The 24,013-nt window shown below is 44.6% G+C and overlaps 1 protein-coding gene across 2 annotated transcripts in view; it reads left to right on the forward strand.

Moving 5' to 3' along the window:
• ECPAS (Ecm29 proteasome adaptor and scaffold) overlaps positions 1 to 24,013 on the forward strand; it is a 182,526-nt gene that overhangs the window by 81,994 nt on the left and 76,519 nt on the right. For both annotated transcript variants that reach the window (XM_077475350.1, XM_077475351.1), the window contains 5 exons: positions 9,744 to 9,864; positions 21,089 to 21,169; positions 22,394 to 22,613; positions 22,742 to 22,833; positions 23,017 to 23,151. In XM_077475350.1, the coding sequence (XP_077331476.1) occupies positions 9,744 to 9,864; positions 21,089 to 21,169; positions 22,394 to 22,613; positions 22,742 to 22,833; positions 23,017 to 23,151 (649 nt within the window). The remainder of the gene's footprint in view (positions 1 to 9,743; positions 9,865 to 21,088; positions 21,170 to 22,393; positions 22,614 to 22,741; positions 22,834 to 23,016; positions 23,152 to 24,013) is intronic.

The following is a 24,013-nucleotide window of genomic DNA, read 5'->3' on the forward strand; positions in this document are numbered from 1 at the left end:
GGGCCCACTTGGGGTCGAAGGTAGCCCAAGGATGCTGGGGGAAGACACAGTCCCAGAGGTCAGCCAATTGGAGGGAGTTGCAGGCAGTCTGGGAAGCCTTAAGGGTGTTCGCCAGGGATCTGAAGGACCACCATGTACAGGTCCTCTCGGACAGTATAGTGATGGTTTCCTACCTAAACAAGCAGGGGGGAACAAGATGCCCGTCCTTGATCAAGCTAACAAGTACGATCATGCATTGGGCAGAAGAAAACCTAAAATCGCTTTCAGCGGTCCATCTAAAAGGGGTGGACAACCACCTGGCGGACTTTCTGAGTCGACACCGGGTGTACGAATCAGAATGGTCACTAAACAGGGAGATTTTCCAGATGTTAGTGCGCAAATGGGGTCTTCCGGAAGTGGACTTGTTCGCCAGGAAAGCGAACACCCAGGTCCCAGTATACTTTTCCCTAGAGAGGGAGGCAGGGGCAAAAGGGATAGACGCTTTGGCACAAAGCTGGGCTTTTCACATTTGCTACGCCTTCCCCCCATTCAAGTTAATTCCTCTAGTCCTGAGGAAATTTTTGCAGGAACAGACCACATTGATACTAGTGGTTCCGTACTGGCCGAAGAGACCATGGTTCTCGGTGCTGCTGGGCCTGACAGACGAACCTCCCCTCATACTACCCGAGAGGGAGGATCTGCTGTCTCAGGGTCCAGTTCTGCTACAAGAAAATACAGACCCTAAAGTTATCGGCCTGGCGTCTGAAGAGAGTCTCTTGAAGTCTAAGGGACTCTCAGATAGGGTAATTAAAACACTTCTTGCTAGTAGGAAGAAGGTAACCCAAGCAATTTATGTTAAATACTGGAAAGTTTTTTGTTCATGGTTGGACACTAAAAAGGTGTCTATAAGTATCCCGACAGTCTTGGAATTTTTACAAGACGGTGTGGATAAGGGGTTGGCCATTAGTACCTTTAAAGGTACAAATTACGGCCCTGTCTGTTTTTTTGGATCAACCTCTGGCGATAGACCCGCTAGTTAGCAGGTTCTTTAAGGGGTTGACCAGGATTAAACCTGTTCCTTTCAAAATTTTACCCAAATGGGACCTGTCAATTGTGTTACAGGGATGGGTAAAAAAGTCTCTGGAAGAAGAACCTTCCTTGAGATGGATCACGCTTAAAACGGTGTTCCTAGTGGCTATTTCCACAGCCAGACGCATTAGCGAGCTTCAGGCACTTTCGGTGAAAGAGCCGTTTTTACAAATTTTTGAGGATAGACTGGTGTTGCGCACGGACCCTGGGTTTTTACCCAAAGTAGTGACAAAATTCCACAGAACACAGGAAATTGTTTTGCCTTCGTTCTGCGGGTCTCCCACTAATCCTAAGGAGGTTGAGTTCAGCCAACTGGATGTGAGAGCCTGTGTCTTACAATATCTGGAGATGTCAAAAAACATTAGAAAATCAGATGCATTATTTGTTTTACATGCGGGTAAAAAATTGGGGTCACAAGCTTCAAAAAATACAATTGCAAGGTGGATCAAACAAGCTATTGTAGAAGCCTACAAAGGAATGAAAATGGAATGTCCTTTTTCCCCCATGGCTCACTCCACACGGGCGTTATCGACCTCATGGGCAGAGCGAGCTGGAGCAACACCAGAACAAATTTGTCGAGCAGCAACTTGGTCAAGCTACTCGACGTTTATGAAGCATTACAGATTGGACCTTATCTCAGCGCAAGACCAGGCGTTTGGGAGAAAGGTCCTTCAAGCGGTAGTCCCCCCCTAATCTGGTAAGTTCTCGTTGATCCTCTCTAGTGCTGTCCTGGACAGACGACTAGAGAAAACGAGAGTTAGACTTACCGGTAACTCTGTTTCTAGGAGTCGTCCAGGACAGCATGGATTCCCTCCCTATATGCTGTTATAATGCTGGACAAGTGTTTTTGTCGTTACAGAAGCCGTTTCCGGGGAAGTTCTCGTTTACAAGACTGAAGGGGAAGGGACGGAGACCGCCCTTTAAAGATCTGGTTTGTGTTTCCTGCCTCTGGAGGTGGAGCCTATCTCTCTAGTGCTGTCCTGGACGACTCCTAGAAACAGAGTTACCGGTAAGTCTAACTCTCGTTTTCTCATGTCGTTGTTTTCTAGCAATCCTTAGGCAGCAGCTCTGAAACTCCATAAAAAAAACTAAACAAAAAAAAAAATACATTTTTCTTCTGAAGTCTAGTTTTCAGGATTAGAAAGGGTTCCTCTGTAGTAACCAAAGGATATGGTGCACTCCAAACTGTTCAAAGGCACATTGGATACAAGTGCCTTTCTCCTGTGAATTTTCCTTTTGGAACTTTTTGATGTGCTGGTGACATTTCTTCGGTAGTAGGTCTGAATGGATACAATGACATTGTGACAGATTAACCTGGGGCAGAGGCTTTTTGGAGGGGGCTGAATGCAAGCCTCTTGCACACCGATTATGGGCCCTGGCATTTGGGGAATGGTGCTCTTTGTGAGCTGTATGCCTGGGGACCCTGGAGGAGGTGTTACTTTGGATTCAGGTCCATGTCCCCCCAAGACACACAGACTTTGGGAACCCTTTATTTGCCATATTAGTATAGTGACTGATTCATACTGTTGGGACTCGTACTGTTAGATGCTAATGTCATCAACTCCACTCACCTGTTATCCTCTATAATGTAAATGAGTCTAGTATGGTTTACCACAGATTCTAGAGTATTCCACACATTGTTGTTTGTGCTAATTAGCCCTATGTTGATGTTTATGGTAATGTGTATTGAATAGTCAGTCAGTGAGCTAGGAGACGTAAAGTCTTACCCTGAAACGTCTTATCTCTCAGTCAACTAGTCTGGGTCAATGATTAAATAATTTGCTCATGTTAATTAGGTTAGTTTTTAGTCATCCTGCTGTATATATTTCTGTGAGATCTCAAATAGAAGGCTATTCCTGATGTACTCCAAGACTGGTGTTGTCTGGTTCTTGGGGTTTCCTATAGCCAGATCCATTGGACTCGTGTTCCAGGACATAGGAAGTGGTATACTGATGGAAGCACTCAAGCGGAGTGTGGGATAGGATCCGTCACAGACATTAATCCTTTTCTGGATTTGTTGCAACTTTATTTTTTATTTTTAGCTCAGTTATTTTGCTTAGTCTCACATTGTAAACTATCAGCCAATAGGGGAAAAAATACTTTTCTTTCTCATACATCATGGGGCACAGAGTTAGGCTAATATTCATTTACCTACTGGTTATACGCCATGTCTAGGTGAATAGACACTGGTAGGCAAAGCTTTAGACAGAAAGTGATCCCCCTATATAACCTCTCCCATACAGCAAGTACTTCAGTTTTTTACCAGTGTCTGCAAGGTGGCTGGGCACGTTTGCGCTCTCTGAGCTCCAGGTCTCTGATCTCACAAACAGTTCTTAAATGAATCAAGGGATTGACCGATTGGATCCATTTGACGCAGACTCTATAATTAAATGGTACCCAAGCCTTGCAAAGAAGACTCAAGATCTTGCAAGGTTTTGCCTGTAATGTGACCCCTGGGCACTGGACCCTGTGAAGTGTCATGGAATCCTGGACCCCACAGTGCTAAGGCATTCCTGAAGGGTGCTGTATAGAGCCAAGGGATTGGCCCCTAAAAATGAAAAGGGTACCCAGTCCCTGAAGGTCCTCAAGTGACGGGAACCTGCCACAATGGGTGAACATCGGGCTCTTAGTTTCTAAGCTGCCCTGCGCCTGGACGGATAAGTGAAACCCCTTTATTTACTTATTGTGGAGTGTCCCAGTGATTGTAACAATCAGTCAAGCTAGCTACAGGCTGGACACCTGTGTGCAGTGACTATATGGGAGAGTTTTGTGCTAGCTGTGGGTGTTTGCAAAGTGTAAATTTTTTGCTTGTGTCTGGCTGTTTTTGTACCTGTATGATGGTGCACGACGTGCGCCACTTCATCTTGTTTCGCCATGGCACATATGCGCAATTTGTTTGGCCATGGCGCATGCTCCATAGCCTTTATGTGGCCGCACGAAGATTCGCTTCATACGCGAATACAGCCTTGCCCATTCGCCTGGACTGTGCTTGCAAGTGCAGAATGTTCTGATGCACAGCCAGCTTATTTAAGCTGTGTATGCCAAGCATGCAGTGCTTCCAGAAGCCAGCTGTGGGACACGGAGCAGGTTCTGAACCCAGGCATTTACAGTGGTTCATTTCTCCGTACCCGGGTCACGTGAGTCACCAGGTGTTGCTTGGCAGGCTAAAGGTGCTTAGCAGGATTGTTGCATAGGGGCTTGGTGAGCTCTATTAAAGGGTCTCCCTTCTAAGCTGTGGTAATACTACACCCAGGTTTTTTACGGCTAGTAAATGTCTTCAAAAAAAAAAAGGAGCGGTACTAACACTACAGGGAAGGGCACACCTATGTCGTCAGTAGTTCCTGATGAACCTAGTCCTGTCCCTAGTGTTGTATCCCCTGAAAGACCAGAAGCTTCTGGGCAATCTGAGCCCACTGCACCCTTTCTGGTATTGTGCCTACAGTCAATGCCGCTTCACCCTTTATCACCAAGGATGAGCTGTCCTGGCATGATTGCTTCTATCCCGCAGGGTGGCAAGAAACGTGACAGATCCCCCTCCCGGAGCCTCCTAGTTTGGAGCAGGAATGGGTTGTGTATGGGGAAGAGCTAAAAGCTCAGAATTCTGTCTAGGGCCTGGTGGATGTGTTTGCTTCTGAGCAATCTGGGCAAGAAGATATCCAGTTGATGTCTGCCTCTCAGTTGCAGAGACTTTGATCCAAGTCTCTGCCTTTAAGTTGCCTTTTGCAGAGGTTACTGAGCCCCCCGGTCCTCTTTGGGGTACCTGAGGCCTCTTCAGACCACACAGGCTTTCCCCTTACACCCTCTGCTGGAACAGGTGGTGTATGCTGATTGGGAACATCCTGACAGGTTTTTTGTTCCTCCTAAAGAGGTTTTCCCTTTTTATATCCCATGAATGAAAAGTTTAAGAAATGGAGCATGCCAGCTGTAGATGCAGCAGTCTCTTCCTTAAACAAGTCCTTAACTTGTTAGGCTAGATAACACACAGGGCTTAAAAGACCCAGAAATTGGAGACAATAAAGACTTATTTTTCTTCGGCTAGTTGAACTTTTCAGCTAGCTGTTGAAGCAATTGTTATGTCGGTCAATAAAGGAGCAGGTCAGATGGCCTGACGGGCCTAACCAGGAGGATGATCTTGCTGAAAATAAGACAGATATTCCTCTAGCACTGTGCTTTGTTGTTGACACCTTAAAGGATTCAGTACAGCAGGTTTCTCATTTTGGCTCTTGTCTGTACATATGCACAGACTTTTGTGGCTTAAGAACTGGTCAGCCAAGCTTCCTTGTAAAAAAGTTATTGGCAGTTTTTTCCTTTCATGGGAAATGTTTATTTGGTGATCATTTGGACAAATATATCCAAAAGATTTCCGAGTGGAAGAGTTCTCTACTTCCTGTAAAGAAAAGCACCAGGCGTCCCTCGTTTTTAAACCTCAGGGACTGCTTCCTCAGCGCCAAGGCATACCCCGGGAATAGAGAACTGGAAGGCAGATTATCTCAACCGCCAGCAGATCTGCCCTGGGAAATTGTCCCTACACCCAGGGGTGTTCCAGAAAATTTGCCAGCATTGGGGATGGCCAGAAGTTGACCTGTTGGCATCAAATTTCAACAACAAGCTACAGCAATTTATGTACCGAACAAAGGATCCTCTGGCAATCAGAGCAGATGCTCCAGTAGTTCCATGGAGCCAGTACTCCCTGGTTTGATTTCCCTCTGATTCCTCTCCTTCCACATGTTGTTGCACAGGATTTAGAGAGAGGGGGGTTACAGTCACTCTGGTGGCACCAGCCTGGCCCAGAAGGCCCTGGTTCCTGGAGACGGTGAGACTGACAATAGATGGGCCTGTCTCAAGGTCCTATATTCCACCCCAATTTATAGCCTCTAAATTTGAAATCATGGCTATTTAAGCCTGGGTGTTAAAGGACCGTGGCAACTCGAGACCAGTGGTGTCTACTCTAGTGAATGCTAGAAAAGCTGTCACTAACAAGATCTATTATTTTTCTACAATCAGCTGTGGAAATCAGATTGGCTTTGAATACAATCAGAAGGTCAGATTTCAGCCCTGTTGGTATTCTTCCAAAGTCCTTTAGCCCCCCCCCCCCCCCATTCGCTGGTCCAAACCTTTATGCAGGGGGCAACTCGTTTGCTTCCCCCCCATTAGGTCACTTATGTGTCCTGTGGACTTGAACTTCGTGCGGTCTGTTTGAAACAACTATTTGAGACTATCAAGGAAATTTCATTAGACTTTCTGTCATGCAAGCTAGCCTTCCTGATGGCCATCACATTGGCTTTTGCGCAGAGAACCATACTTGATCCTTTACCACGACAGGACCATGTTACAACCTGTTCCATCCTTTTTGCCAAAAGTGGTGTCAGCTTTTCATTTAAATCTGGACATTATTTTGCTGCCTTTTTTCTCCCAGCCCTGCTCGATGGAAGAGAGACTACTGCATTCTATGGACTTTGTCCAGGCAGTCAAGGTTTATTTGTCTAGATCTGTGGAGATCCAAGGATCAGACTCCTTTTTTGTTTTTACCAAAATGACCCTAGAAGATGCAGGCAGCTTACATTGCCAATTAGGTCAGTCAGTTGGTCATTCAGGCCTATTATCTGAAACGTAAAGCTCCTCCCTTTAGGGTGAGAGCTCATTCTACCAGGGAACCTCCTGGGCTTTTCGCCATCTAGTATCTGTGGCTCAGATTTGTAAGGCTGCTGCCTGGTCTTCAGTGCCTACGTTCACACAATTTTATCAAGTGGCTGTTCGAGCAGCCGAAGATTCGGTTTTCGGCCGCAGTGTACTGCGGACTGCTGTATATGGTCCGATGGCTGTTTTTTGGCAGGGTGTCTCCCTCCCCTCAAGGTTATTGCTCTGGGATGTCCCAATAGGTAATGAATATTAGCCTAACTCTGTGTCCCATGATGTATGAAAAATAAAATAGGATTTTTTCATCATATTTACCTGTAAAATCCTTTTCTTTGAGTACATCATTGGACACGGAGACCCCCCCCCACTCTTCTTTTTTTTTTTTTTTTTTTTTTTTTTTAAAGATTCAGTGCTCGTTACAAAACTGAAGTACTTCCTGGGTTATATAGGGGATCACTTCCTGTCTAAGCCCTTGTACACACGGTCGAACATTCCGACGGAAAATGTCCGATCGGACCGTGTTTCCGTCGGAATATCCGACCGACAACGCTTTAGAGCTGGGCTATAAAATTTTCCGACAACATGATCCGATCAGACTTTGTCTGATCGTTTGTAGAGAATTCCAATCGGACAAAGTGCCACGCATGCTCAGATCAAATTCCTACACCAAAGCTATTGGCTACTAGCCTGAACGTAGTCCCGTCGTAACGAAAAAACGTCATCACGTTCAGAACGATCGGATTTTCCGACAACTTTGTCTGACTGTGTTTATGCAACACCGGTTTTAGGCAAAAGCCGACTGATTTTGTTGTCGGAATGTCTGACAGTGTAGTGTGTACAAGGGCTAAGACTTTGTCTACCAGTGTCCATTCACCTAGAGATGTCGTATAACCAGTAGGTAATGAATATTAGCCTTACTGTGTCCCATGATGTAATCCAAAAGATTTTACAGGTAAGTGTGACAAAGCAAAAAATCCTATTTCAGCCAATTGGGAAAGGAGGGATGATATTGTATCAAGAAGATTTCAGAAGGTAAAGTGGATTTTTATACAGTTTTGCTGCTGTCTGGGTGTTGCCAAAGACCTATGACATGAGACACCTACATGAGCCGCTCTGCAAAGGCACTTTAAGATGTGATAGTAAAACAAATTGCAGGGGGCCCTTTTAAAAAAAAAATCTGTTTTAAAATCGTAAATAGAAATCTACTAAACCCTTTAGCAGCTTTTCTTTTAAGGGGTCTGCTGCGTCGGGGGGCTACGCTGATAACTATTTCCAGTGCAGCCTCAACACATAGACCAGGCAAAATGACTTGTTTCTTATACTATCAGTTCACACCACAGTATTGCTGTGGCATGAACTGACACAAAGTAGGGCATTTAGTACTTTTTTTTTTTTTTTCCCCCCCAACACAGTGGGTTGTGATGTGGACCATCATATCTCAAAATAAATTTTCAATATTACAGCGCTTAGTATTTAAAATTAATAACATCCAATGTATAGGACTGTGATTAATGCATAAATAATACAAGATTTATAGTGACAAAGACATTATAAAGTGATCAAAGAATATATTAACTATTATACAGTGCTCGGTGCTCCAAATTAATGTTCTCTGTAGTGTGCCACACTCCCTATTTATCCTCCTACTCGCCAGCCAACTCTCCACAGTCTGTAAAAAAAAAAAAAAAAGAAAGGCGTGCCAAGCTGCAGCAAACCTGGAAGAGCCATTTGTTGTTATTTCTAATGCCTGTTTGTCACTGGCATTTTGTAAGCAGATTTTAATTGCTCTAATAAACCTTTTCCAAATAGTACTTCACTATGTATACCTGCTCTCTTTATTGAGCCTGGTGGAATTCAAGCTGCTTTATTAAGCAGCAACCTGGAGGTTGAAACTAAGGATACCTTAAAGCTTTGTGGCACCCCCACCACCAGATACAAGCCTGTCTGGTCTCCAGACTAAAAAGCTGTGGGTCCATTATTTCTGGTGAGTAGGAGGATAAGAGGGGATGTAAATCGTACGATCTGATATCGTATGAGAAAAAATGTTGTGTTTGTCCCTTTGGATAATTTCAGAAGAACTGTCCTGATCGGCTCTCCAAAGCTGTGTAGTAACGATCAGATTATCTTAGATCACTTCAAAAGTAGTATTTTTCATCTGATTTTCTGATCATGTGTACTAGGCTTTAGTCTCCCAGTACACACTAGTGGCCGTGTGTTCTGCATGGCTTGCTAGTGTGAACGAACATTTAGTGGGAGTTTACACATTTTAAAGTGGCTGCAAAGGGAGGTTTTTTTATCTTAATGCATTGTATGCATTAAGATAAACCTTTTGTGTGTAGCAGCCCCCTAATACTTGCCTGAGCCCCATCTCTCTCCAGTGATGTGCACAAGTGCCTCAGCCATCTGCGGCTTTCCCCCCTGATTGACTGAGACACCGCAGCGGTGCCATTGGCTCCTGCTGCTGTCAATCAGCCAATCAGGTGAGATGGGGCAGTACCAAACCTGTCTGAATGGACACAGGAAGCTTTTGCTCTGCTTTGATGCCCCCATAGCAAGCTGCTTGCTGTGGGGGCACTTGACAGGAGGAAGGGGCCAGGAGCACCGACGAGGGGCTGGAAGAGGAGGATCTGGGCTGCTCTGTGACAATTCACTGCCCAGAGCAGGCAAGTATGACATGTTTGTTATTTCTAAAGGAAAAAAAAACAAACTAGACTTTACATGCAATCACTTTAAGTATGAGCTGGTGAACGAAGGTGCTGCAGTAGCAATGTGTCTTTGCCTCTGTGGTTCAATAATTTTGCTGGGGTTTATGATAGGTTAGTGGTGTATTTTTTAGTAGATCTTTTATTGAAGCTTTCATGTAGTAACATCACATTTCAATTCGTTTTGTGTTTTTGGAATTTAGTGTCACTACGTCATTAATTGTTTGTAGTTCTTAGGGAAACCTGAATGTTTATGATGCCTGTCATAACTTTGAAAGAACAGTTATGATAAAATTGTGAAATTTAGTACTATTTCTACTTTTTTGTTTTATATAGACGAGAAGAGGTCTATGGAGAAGCACAGAGAGCACTCAGATCATTTTCTGTTGGGGATAAAGATGTTTCTTCACCAAAACTTCCCTCTTTCCCAGTGATGGTCAGCCACATAGTAGAAAAGGTAACTGTACTGGTCTGCGTTGGTGGTACGTGGACTACATATTGAACTGTTATGTATGCAGTGGTCATAATAGTTAACTGAAGACTGGAAAATGATTGCTACGAATTACAGCTCTCCCTGTACATTTTTTCTGAATGTTCTGGTGATTTACCTTGAATGCCACATTTGACTTCAGACACGATATTTTGTATTTTCATTTGTAATACACATTCTGGTTTGAGAAAAAAATAATTAAGTAAACAAAACCTCCTACAGCAAGTAGACAAAATTGCCCAGGCTGGCTTTGTGTCCTTTTATTTCTAAAATAAATATATGCACTGCATTTATAGCTGAATGCTAAGTATGACCTTTATTGCATAACTACATTGATCCAGCTTAGACCAATGCAAGTATGTGCATATGTCAAGCCTGAGGAACTGCTGTCAAACTACCATCTCTTGTGGTAGTGCCACTACCACAGTGATCACCACACTCTTCCAGGCCCTGTGCCACCAGCAGAAAATGTAATTTGAAAATTAGAGGCAAGTGGCTGAAAATAGTTTTTAGTCTGGCGTTAAATCTCAATCTCTCCCATGCTGCCATACTATATTTTAAATACTATTTTCAATTTCTCTAACGACTCACACTTTATGCCACATAAACGTAATTCCAATTTTTTTTTTTTTTTTACCAGTAAACATTTTTATTAAACACAGCAGAGTGTACAGACACACACACCTAAAGAAAAAACAAAAAAATCCGTCTCTTTGAGCTCATAGCATACACCATTATTATATAGTAATACCCTGTGCATCAACTCAACAACTCCCAGATTTTATCAAACTTTTGAGGGCAATTCCTACTAGAATAGGTGAGTTTCTGTAAGGGGAGTGTATTGTTAATAGCAGCTTTCCAGTCACTTACTGTAGGGGGGGGGCAGGGGATTTCCACCGCAGGAGAATTTCCCTTCTTGTGTAGAAAGCAGAGTAGAACAGTCTTTCATGTTTAGTGGGCACTATGACCTCCACAAAACCCAACAACCACAGAGCTGGATCAAGCAGAAGGGAAAGGTTACTCACCCATATTAACAGTGTCTACCACTTCTTTCCAGAAGCATTGTAGCTTAGGGCAGAGACAGAAAACATGAAAGTAGGAGCCAGTATCTAGCCCACATCTAAACCAAGTATCAGGACTCCTGGGATATATGGGTAGACAGATTCTGGAGGGTGTAACATACTCGGTGGAATAATTTTAGTTGAAGAAACCGATCCCTGGAGGAAATCATGATCTTCGGAAATTGAAGTAAGTAGACTTCCCAATTGTCATCTGTCAAAGTGGGATTATCAACAAACCATTTGGTACCTTGGGTAAGGTTAAGGGTGATAATTGAGAATACAATGCCGATAACGGTTTAGGCAAGTCTGCACAGGATAGTAGTGATTCTACCAGGTCAGATATCAGAGTAATAGGGTGAGGTAACTGCATAGCGACGCTATTGGAACCGAAAAAACATAGTATTGAGAAGGCGGAAGGTATCTCGGAGCAAGGGCAACAAGGAGCCCCGTGGCATTATGTTTTAGCAGTGTGATTCTGCATCTGGCCCAAAGAGCTGGATTTGGGATAGTATAAACATGGGGAAGGTTGGAGTTACCCCATATGGGTGTATATGTAGAATATGTATAGTTCCTTATTTAGTGCATCGCTACTTCAGTTAAACAAACCATATATTGTGATACCCTAACACCCCATGCAAAATATCTATTGCTAAAATTATTTGTGTAAAAACTTGTACAGACGAAGTAAAAACACTTCTCATGTGTCCATATCCTGTGTACACTTTTTCAACTGTCTGTGTTTTTATAACATAAAAACAATTATGCGCAGTCACTTTCACTGTGTTTTCAATCCACAGTTTGCCACCAACCATGCTCTGCAGACTAGATTTGCTCTCACCCTTGGTTCGTAACCATATATTAGATAAGGATGAGCCAAACACCCCCTGGTTCGGTTCACACCAGAACATCCGAACAGGCAAAAAATTTGGATGAATACACGAACACTGTTAAAGTTTGGGACACAAACATGAAAAATCAAAAGTGCTCATTTTAAAGGCTTATATGCAAGTTATTGTCATAAAGTGTTTGGGGTGCTGGGTCCCTACCCCAGGGGAAATGTATCAATGCAAAAAAAGTTTTAAAAACAGCTGTTTTTTCGGGAGCAATGATTTTAATAATGGTTAAAGTGAAACAATAAAAATGAAATATTACTTTAAATATCATGCCTGGGGGGTGTTTATAGTATGCCTGTAAAGTGCCGCATTTTTCTTATGTTTAGAACAGTACCACAGCAAAATGACATTTCTAAAGGGAAATAGGTCTGGTATCGAAATTGAGGGGAACCCTGCGCCAAAATAAAAATGGCTTAAGGGTCCGCCCCAAAATCCAAACCATACCGTTATCCGAGCACGCATCCTGGCAGGCCGCAGGAAAAGGGGGGGAAACGAGAGAGTGGCCCCCCTCCTGAACCGTACCAGGCCACGTGCCCTCAACATGGAAAGAGTGCTTTGGAATAGCCCCCCAAAGCACCTTGTGCCCCCCCCCCCCCCAAAGCATAGGAGTTTACCCTGATGTCATTTTCTCAGAAGCCTTCTCCAGTTTTGGTCCTATATAAGCTACTTGTCATGACCAGATTCCCTTCCCCTGAAGAACTCTCACAATCGTGAGAAAATGCGTTGAACAGTCTGGGTGACATCATCACGCACAGCACGAATGAGGAAGTAGCTGGAGGCTGTATGTATTATACTGGCAGCAGATGTCATACCACTAACTTTACTTTTGTGCTTTTTCACTTGGGTGCGCCGAGAATTTAGTGTACAATAGACTGTGACAGAGGCTTTATGTAAATCGATTTTAAGTGTCGGTGGATACTATTTGGAGCCTGAGGACCTCAGTAAGTAGAAAAAACACTATTTATGATCTCCTATAATGTAGCCGTTATTAAGAGAAGAGCACATCTTGTCTGCTGACCAGATGTGTTCCACCAGTTGTGGAATGTGGTTTGGAAACGCAGTGAAATTGACTGCACAATGCACACACCCTTGTTATAAAAACACAAAAAGGCTTTGACTACAGTTGGTGTATGCACTATATGGAAACATGGGGAAAAAAAAAAAACTTTCACACATAAGTTCAACAGTATATATTTTGCTTGGGATATTAGGAGAGCACAATATATATGGCTTGTTGCACTGCATTTGGAATTATAGTCTGGTTTTAAAGAGGTTGTACACCTGCCTTTTTATGATTTGTACTGTAAATGTCTCCTAAACTTGTGCCGTTTAGGAGATATTTACTGTATACTGCGCCGATGATGTCGTCAGCGCATAGGCTCTAAAGGAACAACCGCTCGTACCATTTCTTCAGAAACATGTGTCGTGGCCGGCAGCTCCGACGCGGGATCGACATCACGCGGCTCTGGCCAGTCACACAGCCGGAGTCTGTGGCCCCTGGAAGGAAGACGGATGAAGATGGATGCGGCCTGCAGTGGGGACGACGCGAGCTTCGTTTGCAGGGAAGTGTCACGTAATGTGCTAGTATGTGACGCATACTAGCACATTATGCCTTTTACTTTGCAGGGAAGAAAAAAGGGGGAAAACGCCGGAGTTTACGTTCTCTTTAAAGCTTGTGAATTGAGAATAGTTTTATTAGCCACATAGATACAGTTGGTAAATTAGCAGCTTACAATAGTGCTCTATTGTTTCACACTTAAAGTGGTTGTAAACCCTCCCATATACCCAGTGAAGTGAATAGCCTTAGGTGATGCACAAAGATGAAACAAATCCTTCTACATACATTTTACTTTTCTGTCTGCAGCCCTCTTCTCTACAGTTTTGTTTAACTGTTTAGTAACATTTGCAATACAACAAAACAATAAGAACAATTCCAGAGAGAGTTCCAGATAACTGAAATATCAGCTTACAATCATTGTGCCACATACAGTAAAACTTACGTTTTTAGAGCATTTTACAAGACGATCAACCTTTTTAAATACATTTTGACTTGATATACAAGCAATGTCTTGATATACAAGTAGCGTCATGTCACAAATGAGTATAAAAGAGAAGAGAGGTGCCTCCTAAGTGTAGCAATATGGTTACATTTAATAAAGATACAACATTTATCAACTCGCATGGTGGATGATTAAATCGGGCACATATAAGTATGCATGTATCTGGGGTAAAGCTGTCCACATAGACCGTCCTCCAAACCGGCATCAATGTCATCTCTTCCACGAGCGCTTCAAGCCTCGCTTTCAGTGTAGTCTTCCCAGTCACGATTGCAGACTGACCACGGAGAGAGCCGGCGGTGCGGAGGACGGTCTATGTGGACAGCTTTACCCCGTCAGCACAATGGCACAGTTGGGCAAATGGCATACAGGTAAGTTCCCTTTAAGATGCGGCATTGTGGCCCCCGGACTCTGTCTGCCAGGTGCCCGCGATCGTGTCACGGAGAGCCAGAACAGGGAGATGCCTATGTAAACAAGCCATTTCTCTGTTCTGCCTAGTGACATGACAGGGATCTACTGCTCCCTGTCACTGGGAGCAGTGATCAATGTCATGTAAGTAGTAGCCCCCCACAGTTACACTCACTCCCTAGGACATGTTGCTGTCCCTGGAGCTCCTCCTCTACAGCGTGTCCCGGCAGGTCTGGGGGGCATCGTTCTGTCAATACAGGCTGGGCTCCTGTCGACACTTTCAATGTGATGCAACAGAGGAGGCTGAATGTGTTTGGGAAGAGGATGGTGAGATGCGGCCTGGGGGTTGTGAGCTGTGCCTAGTGCTGACCTGTGTCCCCACACCTGCCTACACTGACCTGTGTCCCCACATCTGACAACACTGACCTGTGACCCCACATCTGCCAGCACTGACCTGTGACTCAAGCACTCATCTCCTAATGCTGACCTATGATCCCTTGTTTTGACCCCACGCCTCTGTACTCTCATGTTCCCTTCCTCTGACCCTAATTTCTCAGCACTGACCCTCATCCCCAAATCTCCCAGCCCCGACTTCTCTTGACCCATGTCTTCCAGCTCTGACCTGTGTCCCCCTCCTCCGACCCTTGTCTCTCGACCCTGACCCTCATTTCCCAGCACTGACCTACATTCCCACATCTCTCTGCACTGACCTGTGTCTACCTGCTCTAACCCACTTTGCCATATCTTGTGGCACTAACTTGATTTTGCACTTACTCGTGTCTCCTGGCACTGAACCACAACCCTATGTCCCCCTGGGCTCACATACTTACCTGTACCATGTCCCCAGTCTCTGACCATCTCCTGTAATGTGTCTGCAGTCTCTGACCATCTCCTGTAATGTGTCTGCAGTCTCTGACCATCTCCTGTATAAAAATATTTTTTTTAAATAGTCACTTTTGGTATCGGTGCTGTTTCGGTATCGGTTTTGGTTTTCGGCCTTGTGTATTTTTCATTTTTGTTATGTTTCGGCACCAAAAAAAACATTTGGGGCATCCCTAATAATTCTATGAAAAATGTCTAATTGGATCATTCTATCTCTAGCTGAGCTAGTACAAAATAAGTATCAAGAAGCTCCTTTTGGTTTTCCTCAGAGGTCTGGAATACTGACTACCAGCAGTTTCTCAAAGATTGCAATCGGGTAGGCCCATGCTATACCAAAGTACCATAGTAGGAGATAAAGGCCATGTGTTCCGGTTGTAGTAAAGCTTTTTCAAGGATAGAATTTTGAAAATGGACCTCTCTGTAGCCTAGCTGAGTTCCAGCTGAACATTTTAACGGGAGGTATCTAAAACGCCAGGAATTGGGCATCCTGAATTCTTGTTGCAGTGTGACTAAAGTTTTGAATCGGGCCCCGATCATGCAGTTGGTGCACGTATTTTAGCCCCTTCCTCGCCCATAAATAAGGCTTCAGGGAAATTAGAAAAATGTGGAAATTATGCCGCACAATTAATCTTGAACCTGGTTAGGATGGTTAGGAGAAATGACATTTGAAGTATCTGACACTAGAGTTAATTAATGCTTATATATTTTCAGGGAAACTTTTTAATTATGTCTGTGCCTTAAGTAACATGTACCCTTTTCCGTTTAAATTGGGTTAATCAGAGAGCAATGCTGCTTCATCCACAGTAGCGGTGCTATTCAATTGGGGAAAAAGCCACCAATGTACATAGATTAATTGTGCGGCATAATTTAATCTTGGGTTCGGTAGAGTTAATCCACCCTGAGACACAGGCAACTTTGGTGTTTCTAAGGAGTTTCTGGGGTGCTTGAGGTACCACAGAAAGCCTGATAGCAGAGAGTCAATCTCTCGAAAGATCCATTTAGGTATGTAGATCAGGAAATTGGATAAAATATGCAAAAGTTTGGGTAGAAAAACCATCTTAAAGAGATGAATTCCTCCCATCAGTGTCAGTGGTAGAGTAGCCCAGCTAGTTGATTTATTTTTGATGGAGGCTACTCAGGGTAAAAGGTTATTTGCAATATAAATCTTGTAGCGGCCAGATGAAGGCGCTCAGCCTATAAACACATGTACAGGCACGGTAAGGAGGATCCTCAGATGGGCACAGCAAGCACTACCATGGGACGTGGGATGACTCTCCTATAAGGATGCTGTGTAGCTGAACTAAGCTGTGCGAAGGCTAGACAGAGACAACCGCAAGGTGGAAGGAAGCCAAAAGAGCCAAGCAGGCAGACTAGGAGCCGGACGCACTGGGTGACATCAGTGTTGTCACGGAAACAAAGGGAAGCCGCAAACAACGGGAACTCGTCGGTAATCGGCAGTGGAACATCGTAGGCTCTGGGGAAGCCGTGACTTGCTGGGCATTCCCTGGGAGGTCGACTAGAGGGTCTCTCACTCTCCTTCCTCTCTCCCTGTCCCTCATTCCCTCCTCCCCCTGCTGGGGCTGCTGTGTGACTAGGCATGAGGCGTGGTGTATGTACCTGACTGGGGGTCCTTTGGGGGGGGGGGGGGGCTCGGGCTTTGGCAGGGGGCTGTGCTGGCTGTTGGGGTCCATTTTGTCTTTTCTGCCCTTTTTCTTCACTGTGAGGTGCTTGGGCTGTTTATACATGAGGAGAGGTCACCGTGCGGGCCGCAGCCATTTTCCTGTAGTCTTATGCAGTGTTTGTGCCATCAGCCATTTTCTAGAAGGTTCGGCGGCCATTTCCTTGGTGATTTTTTTGAATTAATGGAGGATGTAGTGATTACCATGCAGACTCTCCGGGCGTTTGGGTGCTATACCTAAGAAAGTCGGTGTTAGTGCCAACTCAGCGCCTGGAGTACCTGGGCTTACTGTTGGACTCCTCAGAAGCGAGAGTTTTTCTCCCTTCAGACAGGCTGCAGATTCTTCAAGCTGCAGTGAGGTTATTGGTGAACCGCAGGTGGTTGTCGCTGCGCTTCTGCATGTGAGTTCTGGGCCTCATGGTAGCCACTTTCGAAGTGGTACCATACTCTCAATTTCACACTCGAGTCCTACAAAAGGAGATTTTGTCAAAATGGGAAAAATCTCCATTATCCCTGGATTGTCAAATCCGGGTGCACCAGCTAGTCCAGGATTTCATTCTCTGGTGGCTGAGGTCTCTGACCCTTCGGTCCGGGAGATCGTTCCTTCCTCTCCATTGGATGGTGATCACAACGGATGACAGTGTCATGGTTATGCAGTGATCTTCCTGTTTGCTTACCTCCCCTCATGTGTTCAGGCTAAGAGGCCAGCCACTTCCACCTGGTCGTTTTTATAACCTCTCCTCTAAGCATGGCTCCACCCCAGGCCCTATCAGGGAACCTTATATTAACCTGTGCACTGCAAGCCAACAGTGCTGATCAACCATTGTGTATTCCTTTGTGTGTTTAGCTTCCTGTTACCTGCGTGTGCTCTTCTGTTGTTCCGTTACCGACTTTGGTGTGTCTTTGACTATCCTTGTTTGCCTGTGATCCTGACCTTTTTGGTGTGTCCCTGACTATTCCTGTCTGCTTGTGGCCCCTACCATCCCTATCCTCCAGTCGCCTACTGTGAGTGTGAGCTGGGGGACCCTGGGGGTCGCTACCTGGAGCCAGTTGCAGCCAAGTCCATCCTCACCACTCGAGGCTCTGGTGAACACCTGCTGGCTCTTAGACTACGCGCCCCAGGGAATCTTACTTTCTAACCCCGGTGGGACCTGTCTCCCGTACGCAGCAGTCAGCCGTAGGGTCCACTACCTTGCAGTGTACTCCTGATCCCTACGGTGTGCATCTGTCACCTCACCTCAAGGTGACCTGACAGCCAGCCTGACTGGTTGGGGGGGGGAGTTCTGGGAGTACAGTCGGCCCAGGGCCTTTCGTCGTGGGAAGAATCCCAACTGCCGATCAATGTGCTTGCGCTTCGGGCGATCAGGCTGTTCCTCTCCACATGGTCAAGGAGGCTACAAGGCATCCGATCAGGATCCAGTCGGACAACGCCACGGCGGTGGCGTATGTCAACCATCAAGGAGGAACAAGGAGCTCAGTTGCAGCACGGGAGGTCGCTCACATCCTCCAGTGGGCAGAGCAACATGTGCTGGCCCTGTCGGCCATATAAATTCCGGGCATAGAAATCTGGCAGCTGGACTACCTAAGTCATCAGATGCTGGACCCAGGGGACTGGTCATTGCATCCGGATGTATTCTGGCTCCTATGCCTAAGGTGGGTTACACCAGATGTGGACCTCCTGGCCTCTTGGCTCAATTGGAAGGTGCAGAGGTTTGTGTCCAGGACAAGAGACCCCTGGGCAGACGCGTCAGACGTGTGCATTATCGGCTTATTTATGCCCCCCCACTCAAACTTCTACCACGTCTGCTGCTCAGCGTGGGGGCCTAGGGGATTCCAGTAATTCTGATTGCCTCAGATTGGCCTCTGCATCCTTGGTATGCCGACCTAGTATGACTGATGGCGAATGTTCCTTGGCAGTTACCGATGCACGAGGACCTTCTATTGCAAGGTCCGATACTTCATCCTGCTTCACCGTCGCTGGTTTATCGGCATGGCTGTTGAAAACCAGGTGCTAAGGGACCAAGGTCTGTCAGACTCTGTAATTTCCACTATGCTGAGGGCACGGAAGTCTTCTTCTCTGAAGATTTACCATTGTACGTGGAAGGCTTACATCTCCATGTGTGAGGAGATGGGGTAGCGTCCGCGCACTTACTCAGTTTCCAGGATCCTGCTGTTTTTGCAGCGAGGAGTGGATCAGAAACTTGCCTTAAGCACCATCAAGGGACAGATATCAGCCTTGGCTGTCTTTTTCCAACTTCCCTTGGCGACTCACTCATTGGTGGGTACTTTTGTGCAAGGGGTTCGACACGTAGTCCCTCCAGTTCTACCTCCATGGGATCTGAATCTGGTACTATTACATCTGGCAGGAGTGTTTCTGAGTTGGCGGCCTTGTCATGCAAGTCTCCCTACCTGGTCATCCACAAGGGTAAGGCGGTGCTACGTCCGCATCACTTTTTTCTTCCAAAGGTGGTTTCGGCATTCCATCTAAATGAGGACATCATGTTACCATCCCTTTGTCCTAAGCCGACACACCCAAAACATTCCTTGGACGTGGTCCGTGCTCTACGGGTGTATCTGTCTGCTACGGCTCCCTTCCGGAAGTCGGACTCTGTTATTGTTTGTTTCGGTGGCTGGTCCGAAAAAAGGTCTGGCGGTCTCGTCCACCATCTCTAGGTGGATCAGACAGATCGTGGATCAGACCTATTCCTTAAAGGGGCGGGTGCCCCCTTTTCCTGTCACGGCTCATTCCACCAGGGCAATTGGAACCTCCCGGGCTTTACGACATCAAGCATCTGCCTCCAAGGTGCTTAAGGTGGCGACTTGGTCGTCCGTTCACTTTCACTAAATTCTACAAAGTTGACATAAGCGCATCTTCGGATGCTTGTTTTGGCTACAAGGTTTTGCAGGCAGCTGTGTAAGCTTGCAAATTATGCTTTAAGTTACAAGTTTTGTTGTAAACGCATCTTTTGATTCATAAGTTGGCCGCAGGTTTTGATGGCAGCCGTTTAAGACGGCAACTCCTCTGTTGAGGTGTTACATTTGTTGTGGGTGGAGTTATGTTTTGCTGTTTCCACCCCTTGTCTTTTGACACTGCTTGGGGACGCCCCAATGAACGAAAGAGAAAATGGGATTTTTGTAGTCACCGTAAAATCCTTTTCTCTGAAGTTCATTGATGTACACAGCACCCACCCCCTCCTATTTATGTTTGTACTGCTTTTTGATGAACTGAGCTGCAGGAAGCAGGGTGAGGGGTTATAGCCAGAGGGACCACCCCCTGGGCGGTGCTGTGCAGTCTTGCTGTTTTTACATGTGTTACATGTTCTGCCTATTCCTCTCCTGAAGGTGGCGTGATAACCCTAAGGTCAAGAATTAAAGGAGCTGTGTCTGTCAATGAACTTCAGAGAGAGAGATTTTACGGCGAGTACAAAAATCCAATTTCTCAGCTCCTGAGTCAAAGACTTTGATAAAGTCTTTACCAAAGAATTTGGTAAAGAAACCATTTCAGTGCCTTGGCCACTAAAGCCAAATCATATGCCGCGCATCCCCCCATAGCTGATAATGTAGAGCAGAAGGGTCCTGAACATAGGTTACGAAAGATTGAGGATTCCTATCAGCCAAGTGGGATATCTGTTGGTGTGTTTTTTTTTTTTTATAAATTTGCAAAGATTTCAAACAAACGTCTTAAACGTTGTCATTATTTTGGTATTGTTTGTAGAATTTTGAGGAAAATAATGAATACACTTTAGAATAGGGCTGTAACATGACAACATGTGGAAAAAGTGAAGCCCTGTGAATACTTTCCAGATGCACAGTATCATCAAAGCATGCTAGATGAACATGTTACTGCTGTAAATAGAAAAATTTCACATGCTCAAGAGAGCTGCTAAATAGTCAACATCCTGCGTCAGTATGCTATCCAGTGGCTTGATCTTGTGAGATTGTTTTATTTTTAACAGTAATACTCATACCAATTTATACCGATTGGGGGTCTGTGTTTGTGGGAGTTATGGTAGTAAGGGGATGTAACCATTCTATGCTTTATTAATAGAAGAGAACTCTTCTTGAAATGTATTGATTGTAGCACTGAATGAGGCTATTAAGCTGCTTTTTTTTAATGGAATTTATCAATGTATTTACTTTTCCTATTATTGTGGCAGAGTCTCTATAAAGAAAAATATTAACTTCCCCATTTTATCCTTCATCTTTTAATAGGCTTCCAGTCGGATGAAGACTCCTGTAAAATTTGTAACGGCCACATCTGTGCTACCATTTAACCCTGCAGCATTTTTAGAGGTACAGTGTTGACTGCAAAACATTTTTATGGTTCTCCCTTAACCAAGAGACCCAGAATTGATTCACTAAACCATAAGAATTTCTAGTTTTTTTTTTTTTTTTTTTTTTTTTTTTGTGGGCTATGATATTCAGTACGTTGCGTCACATTTTCACAAAATGGGTATTGCTTCTGTATTTGTAAACACTAAGTAATAGCACATTTGGGTATATAGTGAGCATGCCGTTTGCCAGAGGTTTTCCAAACATTTGTTTTTACCTGAATATGTAAATGTGCCTAAAATTATGACTGTTGCATATACAGAAAAATGTTAAAGGAGAAATTTAGGCTCCGTTTTACACAGGGGCGACTTGTCCAGGCGACTTCGCCGCTTGACAAGTCGCGCCCCGTTCTGTACTACGGAACCCTTCTAATAGGAGCGACTCAAGTCGCTCCGACTTAGAAAAAAGGTTCCTGTACTACTTTTGCGGCGACTTCGGGCGACTTGCATTGACTTCTATACAGAAGTCGTTTTGCAAGTCGCCGCTGAGGTCGCGGCAGGTCGCGGCGCTGCAAGTCGTGCCGCCTACTGTGTGAACCGAGCCTTAGGGTTTTCAAAAAAATAAACCTACGTACTCCCCTTCATAGTGCAGCATCGGTCTAATGCTAAAGCTGTCCCCTGCCGACCTCGAAGTTCATAAGCGATCATGACAACTGATTTTTGAGTTCAGTTGGCTCTGAACAGAGAACAGTGACTGTCAGTCACCAGTTTCTGCTCATTCCCCTCCAGCACTCACTAGAGCAGGGATGGCGAACCTTGGCACCCCAGATGTTTTGGAACTACATTTCCCATGATGCTCCACTACACTGCAGAGTGCATGAGCATCATGGGAAATGTAGTTCCAAAACATCTGGGGTGCCAAGGTTCGCCATCACTGCACTAGAGCATCGGCTGGTAGGCTGGCTCTCAGCCGAGTGTGGAGAGCCGTAGCAAACATTCAATCAGGCATCTGGATGAATCCCAACAATATGGTGACGTTAGCGGACATTGGACTTCAGCCCACTATTGGCTTACGCTGGGTTACAAGCGAAAAAGTAAGTAGACTTCTGTGACCCAGCTTTAGTGATGTTTTTGTATGTAAGGAATTATAAAGGTGCAATTTAGGCACATGTTTGTCTCTTTGATTAATATCTACGCTGTATTCCGTGGAATATTTATTGTTTTACATTTATTCCTCTTGATACAGATAATCCTTTATTTAAGAATGTGCCTGGCTCATAGTGCTGGTTTGGACCCAACGTGTCAGTCCTTGGCAGACATGCAAGATCAAGCTCCAGCTATTGGACGTTATGTGAGAGAACTAATGACTAATGGCTTCACTGATCCGGAGTCCACCAAGATAGAAGAGATGAACCCTGTGGAAATGTATATAAGCCTTATGCAGCAACTGTTGTCTTCAGCTGGAGGTAGCCACTAGTACTTTAATATTATTCATCCTTTTTTTTTTTTTTTTTTTTTTTTTTCTGTTGTCTTTTTATAATTTGAAGCCCAAATATAGCGTTCATTTAGTCATGTTGTATATATCTCATTGCAGGCTTGCAAGTTATGTATTGTCTTTTGGAAGCAGTGTCAGTGTATCCACATAAGTTAGCTACCACTCTGTTGGACAAAGTAGACTGGATAAAAGTAAGAACTAGTTATTGTCTGTGTCATATGTTAATATTAAATGCGTGCTTAAATTGTCCCGTTTTCTTCCTACCCCTGCAAACTTGTATTTTATTTAGCTTTTCCATCTTTGTTTCTTCTTGCTATCTCCTTCAGTGTTTCTAGCTACCTTTTGTTTTAATGCAATTTTTTTTTAATTCATAGAGTTTAATGATTTCTAACAAGGAAGAGATGAGAGAGCTGGCAGCTCAGCTGTATGCTGTAGTAGTTTCTACTCTCCCTAGTTCTGAGATAAAGTCAAAACTGCAGAACCTTATCAAGAGTGCCAAGGATGTACATGTGAGTAATGAAGTTCAACCTGGAAATAGGAAGATATGCAAACTTTACGTGCAATTGTAGAATATAATGTTTGAAAAAGTGAGGGTCTCTGTGGTTCAGATATGCAAGTCATAATTCCCCATGCATTGCTTTGGCAGAAATGTGCGACCAGCCTTCAATATACCCATCTTTAGCTGTTTATCGAGTTTTTGAAGTTCGCCTTTGCAGCCATTCATAAGTTGGTATACCTATAATTTTTTTTTTTATTTGCATGTTTGACGTCCATTGTGGATTGTTTAACAAGTTCAATACCGGGCACTTTCACACCCTTCCTGCCCAGGCCAGTTTTCAGCTTTCGATGCTGTCGCACCTTGAATGACAATTGCGTGGTCTTGCAACACTACACAAATGAAAATTTGTATCTTTTTTTGAGTGGTATTTAATCACCACTGGGGTTTGTAGTTTCTTTTTTGCTAAACAAAGACCAAAAAAGAATAATTAAAAAAATAGCAAACTTTGCAAAGTAATTTTTCTTCACTTATGTGCACTGATGGGGTCGCACTGTTGTGCGCTGATGGGGCCGCACTGATTATTAATGTAAATAATGTACTGAGGGCCTCGCCGATTGCCATCTCTCCTTTCCTCACACAGACACAGCATGTGAGGAAAGGACTGCTGTTAAAAGCCGCTTGGCTGTTATTCCAAAGGAGCAAGAGGGGATGTGTCCCCCCTCCGCCGCTCTTCCCGGGTGCCCCGTCCCACTGTGAGATCTGATCCACGATCCGGCACTTCTGCCGGCTAGAGCAAGGCTGGAAGTTAGCCGGAAACGGCTTACTTCCAGCTAGCTTTCTGTAAACACGGAAGCAACGTCATTTCCAGTTTA

The sequence above is a fragment of the Lithobates pipiens genome, unplaced genomic scaffold (genome assembly GCF_037356315.1).
Source record: "Lithobates pipiens isolate NorthernLeopardFrog02 unplaced genomic scaffold, aLitPip1_a1.2 Scaffold_13, whole genome shotgun sequence".
Lineage (NCBI taxonomy): Eukaryota > Metazoa > Chordata > Amphibia > Anura > Ranidae > Lithobates > Lithobates pipiens.